The sequence below is a fragment of the Hyperolius riggenbachi genome, chromosome 5 (genome assembly GCF_040937935.1).
Source record: "Hyperolius riggenbachi isolate aHypRig1 chromosome 5, aHypRig1.pri, whole genome shotgun sequence".
Classification (NCBI taxonomy): Eukaryota; Metazoa; Chordata; class Amphibia; order Anura; family Hyperoliidae; genus Hyperolius; species Hyperolius riggenbachi.
In genome coordinates this window covers 89,191,333-89,203,840 of record NC_090650.1, presented here as the reverse complement: position 1 = coordinate 89,203,840, position 12,508 = coordinate 89,191,333, and the positions used below count along the sequence as shown (strand labels likewise).

The 12,508-nt window shown below is 44.6% G+C and overlaps 1 protein-coding gene and 1 long non-coding RNA gene across 7 annotated transcripts in view; one reads left to right on the top strand and one right to left on the bottom strand.

Moving 5' to 3' along the window:
• The window catches only part of LOC137518307 (uncharacterized), a 67,775-nt gene that overhangs the window by 18,186 nt on the left and 37,081 nt on the right, over positions 1 to 12,508 (bottom strand). The gene's annotated exons all lie outside the window — the stretch shown is intronic.
• The window catches only part of LOC137518306 (ATP-binding cassette sub-family B member 5-like), a 232,054-nt gene continuing 225,017 nt past the window's right edge, over positions 5,472 to 12,508 (top strand). For all 4 annotated transcript variants that reach the window (XM_068235981.1, XM_068235978.1, XM_068235983.1 and 1 more), the window contains exon 1: positions 5,472 to 5,558. In XM_068235981.1, coding sequence (XP_068092082.1) covers positions 5,511 to 5,558 — 48 coding nt within the window. In that variant the 5' untranslated portion in view covers positions 5,472 to 5,510. The remainder of the gene's footprint in view (positions 5,559 to 12,508) is intronic.

Genomic DNA, 12,508 nt, shown 5'->3' with positions numbered 1-12,508 from the left:
ATTTCTACTAAAGATTGTATGGTGTGTGTTGGATTGTTAATTTATAAATATACACACCATAGCAATTTTCTCAGAGTTTCCAATCATTTTTATCATAATTGGGGAAAAATTGAACATAGGTGTGTGGTACATTGGTCATATTTTTGAAATGTTACAATCAGTCAGAAAAATTGATTGCAATTCTTAAATTGAACAGATATTTAACACCTTTAAGGTGGCCACACACCATACAATTCTTTAAATATCTGTTCAATTTAAGAATTGCACCACACACCTGTGTTCAATTTTTCCCCAATTATGATAAAAATGATTGGAAACGCTGACAAAATTGCTAGGCTGTGTATATTAATAAATTGACAATCTAACACACACCATACAATCTTTAGAAAGGTTGAAGAAAAAGCTGGCATTCCAAGTCGATCAAAATCGAAGAAAACGGGAAATCCGATCGGATTTTTCAGTCGAATGAAAAAAAAGCTTTCGATTTTTTCTGTAGATCCGATCATTTTTATCGAATTGCCGTAAAATCGGATCATTTTATTGTATCGTGTGTGGCCACCTTAAGGCAGGGCCGTCCCTAACTGTAGGATTGCAGGTGAGGAAGTCCAATGTAAAATTCCCACTGAGGCCTATAGCTCTTTAGCTACGCCACTGGGCCATAAAGTGGGATTGTCAGCCATAAAATCAAATTCCATTTACTCACAGCTCTGTGTTTATTACGCGTTCTACAACCTTCTCTGCAGTGCAAGCATTCCAATATAATAAGAAATATTTCTGCTGTAATAAATCTTATCTCAGTCAGCCTGTCTCTGTTTGGTACATTGCCAGGGAGAAGGGAGCTTGTTATCTCCCCTCCCACATTCCTACTCCTCACTGATTGGCTGAGGGCAGTTCAGTATGAAGCTGCTGAAATACAAGCTATGCTGTGTTTACATGTGTTTACAAAGCAAGCTAGATATGACAGTGCAGTTTCTGGGAGAAAAAAAAACAGTAAGGGAGGAAATTACATCAGGATTGTGTTCAGACAGAGGTAATAAAAATGGAAAAGGCCTGAAACAGTTTTCTCTTTGTTTACTATATAAGATTAACTAAAATCAAAATGTGGACAGTACAATACATATGTTATGTAAGTAGAACAAGTATTTATCTATTTATATGTGTTTTTTCCTGGGATAGTATGGCTTTCCATGCTGCTTTAATACTAGAACTTGGAACTGGAACTTGGCTGTAATAAAATGATTGTAACAATTTTCAACAGAGTAATGCTCCCTCCTTTGTGTACAGATCTGAGTAATTCATTTAGAATGAGCCTGTGTTCTGTCTGTTTCTGAGCTCCAGAGATGATAAGACTGGAACAAAACAGCAAGGCCACTTTCTGGGGACAGCCAGGGAGCAGCTTCAAAGTGCCAAGGCCACGGCACAGGATATGGAGAATTCAACAATCACAAGGTTCAAACTGTTAGCAGTAACGATAATAATTCTAGCACAATTAAACTAATTCCTGTCTGCTCTGCGTGTTAGTCTGGGGGAAGGAAGGTGGATGCTCTGTTGGAGTTTCCTTCCCCCACCAATATTGCTTCAAAATAGCGATCATATAAAGACATGACCATTCCTGATCAGTGCCAGTAAGGCTGCTTTTCCACTAGAGCGGAGAACAGACATTTTTTGTCCATTCTCTGCTCATTGCTAAGCGGACAGTGAACGGATTCTATGTTATACACAGGAGCCATTCACACTTGTCACACTGCAACGGATCTGTGGGATCTGTGGCAGTAAGCAGACCGCACTATTGTCCTTGATAATCCTGGGTCAGGCGGAGGCGTACCCCCATATAGCCTATTGGGGAGCGTATCTGCCCCGGGCTACAGCCGCATCACTGCGGACCAGCAGAGCGGACCTAATACTGCCCGCTCCCACTGGCTGCACATAGGGCTTGATTCACAAAAGCGTGATAACTGATAGCACAGCAGTTAACACGCGATCTGCCGCGCGTGAAGGTAAAGGATTACGTTTGCGTGTAAATGAAAGTTTGCGCGTGATCACATGCGTGTTTGCGGCGGGGGAGGGGGGAAGGTTAAGGGGGGTGTTAAGTGTTAGCCATGGGGGGGTCAGGGGTTAAGTGTTAGGTACCACCTGGGGGACAGGTTAAGGGTTAGGCAGCGGGAGGTCTTAGGGTTAGGCAGGGGTAGAAGAAGGTCTTAGGGTTAGGCATCAATAGAGGAAGGTCTTAGGGTTAGGCATTGGTAGAGGGAGTGTCTTAAGCTCAACACACACCATACAGTCTTGGTTGTACAGATTTATCAAATCTATATAGTATAAGGGCCACCAGATTGAAAATACCTTGAATGATTGATTGGTGAAGCTTATACTACATGAAAGTGATATGATTGAACACTATACCACCAACACTACACGCTGAAGCCAGCCTAGCATGTACCATTATGATCAATACAAGAGAAAAATTGGCTTGCTTAAGGATTTGTAGCATGTCAAAAGCCAACTCACATTGGCTGGGAATTGAACCCAGGTCTTAGTGTGTGGTAGGTAACTCACTTAACCACTATACCACCAACACTACATGCTGAAACCAGCCTAGCGTGTACCATTGTGATATACCCTAGAGAAAAATGAGCGCTCTCTCTCTCTCTCTCTCTCTAGGACTTGATGCCACTGAACTGAATTTTCAGCTTAACCTGCTGGGCGGTCTGGACGAGCTCAGCTCGTCCAGTACCGCCGGAGCCTGCCGCTCAGGCCCTGCTGGGCCGATTTGGCTCAAATAAAAAGCAGCACACGCAGCCGGCACTTTGCCAGCCGCGTGTGCTGCCTGATCGCCGCCGCTCTGCGGCGATTCGCCGCGAGCAGCGGCGAAAGAGGGCCCCCCTAGCCGCCTGAGCCCTGCGCAGCCGGAACAAAAAGTTCCGGCCAGCGCTAAGGGCTGGATCGGAGGCGGCTGACGTCAGGACGTCGGCTGACGTCGATGACGTCACTCCGCTCGTCGCTATGGCGACGATGTAAGCAAAACAAGGAAGGCCGCTCATTGCGGCCTTCCTTGTTTATTCTGGGCGCCGGAGGCGATCGGAAGATCGCCTCCGGAGCGCCCTCTAGTGGGCTTTCATGCAGCCAACTTTCAGTTGGCTGCATGAAATAGTTTTTTTTTTATTAAAAAAAAACCCTCCCGCAGCCTGCCTGGCGATCTTAATAGAACGCCAGGCAGGTTAAAACCATCAACGGATACCGGCAGAATTTCACAGGCAATTTCGGAATTCCGACAGATTGAAAAAGCAATTACGTTCCGACCAAACGGAACAGAATGACCAATTTCCGCCTAAAAATTCCGGAGAGTACAACTCCGCGGAAATCGGTGACCATCCCTACTAGAGAGAGAAAGAGAGAGAGAGAGAGATTAATCTACCTGGCTATCTGGGGTTCTCTTCGGACAACTGTTGAACACAAAAGGCAAGGCCATGCCTGGCTACAAATCCTTAAAAAGAACCTGTACTGAGTAAAAATATTTAAAATAAACACATGAGGTAACTTCAAATGAACATTACATAGTTACCTTGCAATCAGTTCCTCTCAGAAGCTCACCATTTTCTTCTGACAATAATCTCTTCCAGTTCTGACAATATTTTGTCAGATCTGAAATATATCAGTTGCTGTCAGTAAAATATCAGTTGCTGTCAGTTATAGCTGAGAGGAAAACTGATGTACCAGGTAATGTCCATGTTTCCCTATCGCTCAAGTGGGCGATGTTACAGTTTAACTGTGTGCTGACCAGAAAGCTGTTATGGGTAATGGCTATTTTCAAAATGGAGGACGGAAAATTCCCTTGATCACAGTGAACAAACAGGACGCAGGACAGGAGAAAGACACTGAGGAGTAGACAACATGGAAGGTAAGTATAACTTGTGTATGCTTATTTTGACTTTTAATTTTCAGTTTAGGTTTTCTTTAAGCAAGCTAAATTTTCTCTTGGATTGATCATAATGGTACATGCTAGGCTGGCTTCAGCATGTAGTGTTGGTGGTATAGTAGTTAAGTGAGTTACCTACCACACACTGAGACCTGGGTTCAATTCCCAGCCCAGCCTGGGTTCAATTCCCAGCCAATGTGAGTTGGCTTTTGACATGCTACAAATCCTTAAGCAACCTAATTTTTCTTTTGGATTGATCATAATGGTACATGCTAGGCTGGCTTCAGCATGTTGTGTTGGTGGTGGTATAGTGGTTAAGTGAGTTACCTACCACACACTGCGACCTGGGTTCAGTTTCCAGCCCAGCCTGGGTTCAATCCCCAGCCACGATATGTAAGCTGGCTTTTGAAATACTACAATTCCCTGGAAGTTGAGACCCTCCTCGCTCCGGGAGGAGGGAATAGGAAGGGAGAATACTTTAGTGATTTTTTTAAATTTTTCCGATGGAATCCAGAATTCCGCGGAATTTTGTACAAATCCGGCGGAATTTTCATAGCGACGGAATTTAACACTGACAGAATCCGTTATTTGCTCATTCCGATCATCCCTATTAGGCATCAGTAGAGGGAGGTCTTCTGGTTAGGCATCAGTGAGGGAGGTCTTAGGGTTAGGCATCAGTAGAGGGGGTTCTTCGAATTAGGCAGCGGTAGAAGAAGGGTTTTGTGTGAGAGAAGGGTTAGGCTAAGGCATAGTAAAATATCAGTAAAAATTACCAATATTTTACTATTGGAATTAAGTAGAATATCTGTAATTTTACATATACGGATATTGTACTAGCGGCAATACCCCAGGCTCCTTTTTTTACATGAATGTCTACCTAAGGTAACCATTCACTGTAAACTCACTCAGTTTACCTTTGTACAACATACATTTGATAAAATAATACAATCTACATTGTATCAACGATGGGCACCTTTAAGAAGACAGTGTAGGGGGAGGGTTGTGTGAAGGAGGAGTAGGAAGAGGCAGCGTATGATGCAGCAGCAGCGTCTATCCACTGGTTGTAATGTGACCTGAAGATACCCCCAAGCTCTCTATCATTTTGGGACTCTAACATAATGGCCAAATATTACATACAAATCTACACAGTCTAAAAAAGAGGCAGGATCCTGTGTCTATCCCAGATTATGCTGAAAAACATAATGAGGCGACACCAGCTAAGTATAGTAACTGAGCTGTCTGTACACGCTGCACATTACACACACAGTCCCACGCTGACAATCCCCGCCCTCCAGTCGCTGCTCTGTCCATTGCAGAAATCCCCAGTCATATCTGTGATGTAACATGTGGTGTGTGTATTGTGTAAGGAAGTCAGGCATCTCCTATGACACTGATACCCATTAGCATGATAGCTGCTCTACCTGTTGCCTGGGATTCCACTGCCTGCCATCCCAGGTGTTGCTACAGCAGAGCCAGGAAGCAGAGTTTGCCAATAAAAGAAATCTACAAAAGATATTCTTATAGGACTCCTCCCTCCTCACAGCCTGGCAGCTCTCTGCTCATAGCTCACTCTCTGCTGGGAAGCTAAAGGGACAGGATGGCTGCTCAGAGCAGACGGAGAAGGCAAAGCACACAGCGCTCAGGGGTAAGGAAATACAAACTCAGGAACAATGCTGGGAATTCCAATATTACAACATAGACTCCGCATGTGGACAGCGGCCGTAGTATAATTACACCACCCATGAAAGCATGGCACCAGAGGAAGTTAGTGTCCAGGTGGCAGGATGTCTTTTCAAGATCTATTAAAAAATGGGTTACTTTAACAGTCGATAAACTTTTCTCTTTCATTTTATTAGAAGCGAACTCCAATCAGGCTAAACAATACCCATAAACATAAAATATGAGGTCAGATGCTATTCTCAGCAGCCGTGGTACCGGCATAATCCTGCTTCGTCAGATTTTCTTACCACGGCGACTCACATGGCGACGAAAGCTCTTCCTAGTTCCTTGCCTTAACCCCTTCCTAACCTAAGGCCCAACCTTAGCCTACTTCATAACCTTAAATGAACCCGGGACCAGATCTTGTGAAGAGTCAAACAGACCAATTAAAACATCGTAGTAGTTGTTACTGTAGAGGTTAACTGAAAATTTGATTTGGTTTCTGTTTCTTTGCCCGCAAAAAGTGGAAATGCCATTGGCAGAATGGTAAACTATGGATTTATTACTTTAGATTAGTCCCAGGACCTGTTTCCACTGTGATGGAGCAGAGGGGTCTGTACTCGCAGATAGGCAGTCAGTGTAACAAGATAGAACTCTTTACTGAAGAAAAACATGCAGAGGTATGTCATACACCACCATCAGGTAATGCAGCTTACTTAGAACAGAGAGGAACATAGACAATACAGGAAATAACAATCCCACATTTTATGCACAGTGACATCTTGCGGTTGTTTTACTATACTGCAGTTTAAAAGTAATAATGTTGTTAAATCTCTAACACACTGTAGCTGAATCGCAGCAATTTCCCGCACACATCTTCGACTGCGGAATCACAGCCTATTATTATCCAAATCGTGGGGGAAGGGTTGCTGCCTGCTGCAGTTTTCCACACAAGGCGATAGCCATTCAGATGTGAATTCACATCAGCACGGGTGCTGCGTCTGTTTTCGGAAATGAGTGGAAACCCAGCATTACGAACACGATTAGTCAAACAGTTATTGCACATGTGCACTTGCGTGGGTAGATTTACTTGTCAAAAGTCATATCTCATCTATAGTTGCTATCTTATCATTGCTCCATGCCTGTCTTTCCTTTAAAATAAGTCTTTGTTTCATTTGTGTACTGAGTAATATTTCAGCCTGAGTCATATATATTGCTCATCCCTCCCCTAAGAGTCATCCCTCCCCTAAGAGCCATTGTCCAGAAGTCACCATTTCTAGTCATGTGATATTACTGGACACTCGCCTTTCATTGGCCTAGTATAGCTCTTCTTGAGAGAGAGAATATGAAGGAGGAATGCATTTTAATTAACACTTTGTGCAGCTCCACTAAGACAAACGGAGGAGAAGTCTGGGTTTCTTTTACACTAAGGCGTATACTGTTGCTACGGTTTCCAGCAAGTTTCCTTGCAAGATACCACAGCTGCGGTCTAATTATTTTTATGGTTTTTAGTTTAAAAAATGTATCTGTATAGTGATGATATCATCACTATACAGATACATTTTTTAACTGATTCTGCTGTATTTATGCTTCTTGCCCACATCTACCAGTTGTATATATTGTTTTATTTGCAAAATTAGCACAGTAAAATGAAATCAGAATAAAAATGTCAGGGGAACTAAAAAGTTGCTGTCACATACCCCGAGGAAGGCAATTTAGGGGACACATTTCCTGTGTCCATCAAAGATTTAAAGGGAATCTGAAGAGAGAGGAATCTTGAGGCTGCCATTTTCATTCCTGTATAAACAATGCCAGTCGCCTGGCTGTTATGCTGAGCTCTTTTCTGGGAATACACGTTACGTTTTTCACGTTCAATTCTCTGCTCAATTCTCTTATCTTCGTTTTTCTTATCTTTTTACCATTCACTTCTGTGAGAAATCGAAAAAACGTAACGTGTATTCCCAGCATTAGACTTTTATTTCTTCAACACACTTCAACACACTTTATTGGTGGAGAATTGGTGTGTGCATCAAAGCAAGTAACACCTGACAAATCTGGCTTTGCAAATTTGGCCTAATTGGCTATTCACGAGACATAGCTTATGCAAATATGCATTTGCTTTCGCTTGCCAAAGTTTGCAGGGTTAGAACGAATACCGCGGTTGCCCTGCGGGAATTAGTTCATGCTACATTAGCACTATCCAGGAGCGCCACGGGGAGGCTTTCCAATGCCCCCATACAACCGGGGTGCCGCGGGGCCCCAAGCCCTGGAGCAGGCTGTCTGCGCCTGCCTCCCCCCCCATTTGGAGTGGTCCATGCTACACTCCTTTCTCATGTGTTCGCTCCCAAGTAGTGCTCATGTAGCAGAACGCAATAGTCGTTAAGGTAAGTGCCTGTTTTATAATTTTGGGAGGCAGGTTCGGGCGGCTCTTCCCGGCGCTGGCCACGCTTGGGGGGGTCGCCTGCACCACCCAGCCTCCCCCTCCAGGATGCCGCTGTGGTTTCCAGGCAGTGAGAGCGCTTGGGGCCTCGCGGCACCCCGGTTGTATGGAGGCATTGGGAAGCCTCCCCGTGGCGCTCCTGGATAGTGCTAATGTAGCATGAACTAATTCCCGCAGGGCAACTGCTTTGCGGTATTGGTTCTAACCCTGCAAACTTTGGCAAGCGAAAGCAAATGTATATTTGCATGAGCTATGTCTCGTGAGTAGCCAATTAGGCCAAATTTGCAAAAGCCCGATTTGTCAGGTGTTACTTGGTTTGATGCACACATCAATTCTCTATAAAGTGTAGTGTTTTATTTCTTCAAGCCCCACACCTGCAACAAGCATGCAGCCAGTACAGTCAGACCAGAGTCAACGCATCTGATCTGTATATTTATTCTGAAGGCTTTTACAAAAGTTGCCTGAGGCCGCCGAAAACAACTGTCTCAGCCGATAATGTGTGTACAACGACCAACAACCCCTAACCCATAAGCGATTTGCCCAACAGATCAATTCAATCTCTCCCCCCCCTCCCCATGGCCAATCCACAGTGTTCACGACACTCACACACTCGCCACTCCATCCTCCCTCCACCTCCCCGCATAGCAGCAGAGCGCATTGTCAGCTACACAGCTGACATACATCTGTGCAACCCAGCCCACAGTGATGTCACCCAAGGGTATCGGGTCCAAATCCAGGACGGGCGACATTCATCAAAGATTTGTACACACCTTAGGCCAGCGACTTAATTTATTATTGGCAGAGCCTTCACCTTTAAAACATAAACAGGCATAGGCCTCAAACAGCACAATCAAGCAGGCTGGTACCCAAAACAACATAATTATGCACTTCACATAGGACCTGTAAGTCTGTAACGTAGTGTTTCTGTTCCCCAATACAAGCAACTTTTTGCAGCCAGTGGTGTGCCGCCTCTTTTCTATTTTGTTCGGGAACCGAAACAACATAATTAGGCTGCATGTAGCCCCCATACGTAAGGCCTAATGTACCCCCAAAACAACATAGTTAGGTAGAGTGTCCCCTTGAAGGGAACCTTAACCAGTTTAGGACCGTAGGTTTATACTCCCCTAGTGACCAGGCTATTTTTACAATTTAGTGCTCTGCAGCTTTAAATGCTCGCTGCCGAGCCATACAACTGTGCACACAAATGAATTCCCCACCCCCCTCCTTTTCTGCGCACCAACAGAGCTTTCTGTTGGTGGGCTCTGATCGCTGCTGCAGGGTGTGTTTTTTTATTAATTTATTTGTCATTTTATTTCTAATAAATTTGTCATTTTTCTATTTATTTTTATATCCCCCCTTTCTCCCTCCCCCGGCAAACAAACACAGCGATTAGCTCTCATAGGCATCTGCCTATGAAAGCCAATCGCTCTCTGAGCCTCTCCAGGGGATTCATAGATCGCAGCGCTGTACAATGTAAATAGATGGCGGTTTCGCCATCTAACAGTCTCCTAGTGGCCGCTGGTAGACTGATAGCGGAGCGTAGGGGAGCGCGCGATCCACTGCAAAACCCTGCCCAGGACTTGATGCCTTTCGGTGTTAGGCGGTCCTGGGGCTGCCATCTTCCAGACACCGATCGGCGTTAGGTGGTCGGTAGGGGGTTAAGTGACATGTAGCATGATGAGATCAAGAATACAAATTACTATGCTGTGTTATTTTTCTACCTGAAAGATTTAACATTGAGCTATGCAAGTATGATCATCTCCAGTATGGCCTATAGCATAACCCTCACTAATAAGAAATTGTAGCCATAAAACACTTTTGGGGCAGAGAATGGTTTCTGAGAGCCAGGGATCGATAAAAAAAGGCCAATAGTTTGCATATTTGAGCTGTCTGTTACACAGAAACACTGTGTCTTTGAGGATAGACAAAACAATACATCTACATTTTTACGTTTTTAAACATAACATTTAACTGTGGGATATCTAAAAGGTCATTTTTAGGAATAGGAGGATAAATAAAATTGTTTATATCATCAGACTATTTTCACTTCAGCTTAACTTTAAAAACATAAATAGGTTGCATATTCCAAAACACCACAATTAGAGTGTCCCCTCAAACAGCGTAATTAGGCAGCATAACCTCCTCAGACACAATTTTGTTGCTTTAAAAACATAAAAAATAAAAAAACATAAGTTAGTGTATCCTACAATATGGCAGACTCTAGGTTGGGAGTTGGCTGGGCAAGTAGGAGACTGTTGATTAGGAGAAGGTTGGGCAGATAGAAGACTGCAGACTGGGTAATGGCTGGCCTGGAGGAGACTGCAGACTGGGAGATGATTGGGCAGGTAGGAGACTGCAGACTTGGAGATGGCTGTGTGAGTAGGAGATGGCTGGGCAGGTAGGAGAATAAAGACTGGGAGATGGCTGAGCGAGTAGGAGATTTAAGACTGGGAGATGGCTGGTCGAGTAGGAGACTGCAGACTGGGAGATGGCTGGTCAAGTAGGAGACTGCTGGTGGAGAGATGGCTGGGCAGGTAGGAGACTGGAAGGTGGGTGGGCAAGTAAGAGACTGCAGACTTGGAGATGGCTGGGCAGGTAGGAGACTGCAGACTTGGAGATGGCTGGTCGGGTAGTAGACTGCTGGTGAAGAGATGGCTGGGAAGGTAAGAGACTGGAAGATGGCTGAGCGAGTAAGAGACTGCAGACTGGGAGATGGCTGGTCAGGTAGGAGACTTGAAGATGGCTGAGCGAGTAAGAGACTGCAGACTGGGAGATGGCTGGGCAGGTAAGAGACTGCTGGCGGAGAGATGGCTGAGCGAGTAAGAGACTGTAGACTGGGAGATGGCTGGGCAGGTAAGAGACTGGTTGCGGAGAGATGGCTGGGCATGTAAGAGACTGGAAGATGGCTGACCGAGTAAGAGACTGCAGACTGGGAGATGGAAGGTCAAGTAGGAGACTTGAAGATGGCTGAGCGAGTAAGAGACTGCAGACTGGGAGATGACAGGGGCAGCACGGTGGCGTAGTGGGTAGCTCTCTCGCCTTGCAGAGCTGGGTCCCTGGTTTGAATCCCAGCCAGGGCACTATCTGCAAAGAGTTTGTATGTTCTCTCCGTGTCTGCGTGGGTTTCCTCCGGGCACTCCGGTTTCCTCTCACATTCCAAAAACATATGGATACGTTAATTGGCTCCCCCTAAAATTGGCCCTAGACTACAGTACTTACACTACATAATATAGACATATGGCAATGGTAGGGATTAGATTGTGAGCTCCTTTGAGGGACAGTTAGTGACAAGATATATATATATATATATATATATATATATATATACATTGTACAGCGCTGCGTAATATGTCGGCGCTATATAAATACTAAATAATAATAATAATAATGGCTGGGCAGGTAAGAGACTGGTGGCGGAGAGATGGCTGGGCAGGTAAGAGACTGGAAGATGGCTGAGCGAGTAAGAGACCGCAGACTGGGAGATGCTGGGCGAGTTGTAGTCTGCAGACTTGGAGATGGCTGGGCAGGTAGAATACTGCAAAATGGGAGATGGCAGAGCAGGTAGGAGACTTCTAACTGGTAAATGGCTGGCTGGGTAGGAGACTGCAAACTGGAAGATGGCTAGGTGGGTAGGAGACTGCCACAGGAGAGATGGCTGGCTAGGTAGGAGACTGAAGACTGGGAGATAGCTGGCCAGGTTGGAGACTGTTACAGCGGAATCTCGTTATAGTAAATTCTGATATAGTAAACCTCTGGATAAAGTCAACTCAGTCCTCGGTTCCCAGCAAATACGTCTGTATAAATATACAAAGTATGACAAATTCTGATATATTACACTTGTGATATAGTAAACTACTTTTCCTGGTCCCGTGGAGTTTACTATAAAGGGATCCTACTGTAATTGTAATTTTAATGTGCTGCTGCACCCCCTTGCAGACATTGGCATGAGTACATTGGTTGTAGTTATCTGCTGCTTTTTCAACTTCCTTTTCATGCATTGTATGCCAGTCCTCAATTCCGGCCTACTATGTACTCATTCATCATCACAATAAAATTGTCATGTGTCATGTGACGCAGGGAGGATGGAACTTGGGATGGGTACAAAATGAGTGAAGAGTACACAAAGGAGTAGGTACATTTTGTAACTTTCTCATCCAACTTACCAAGCCTGTACCTGAGTCATCTCTCACTGGGAGGAATTAGAATCAGAATCTATTTATTTTGCCAAGTACAATGTGAGTTGTACCCAGCATTGATTTTGGCACAAACAGGGTCGGAGATGGTACAGGAAGAATACCAGGGAACCCCTGCAGATTCTTCACAGACCCTTGGGTTTCCACTAAACCCTTGGTTAGGAAGGCTTGGTCTAGATTGTGCAATGTACAGAACTTGTACGTACAACTGTAGCACTAGTCCAGTTGGGTGTCAACTAAAGTCAAAAGTAGAATATCATCTGTGATACATTACATATATTGTAACTATTGTCATTCTTTCCA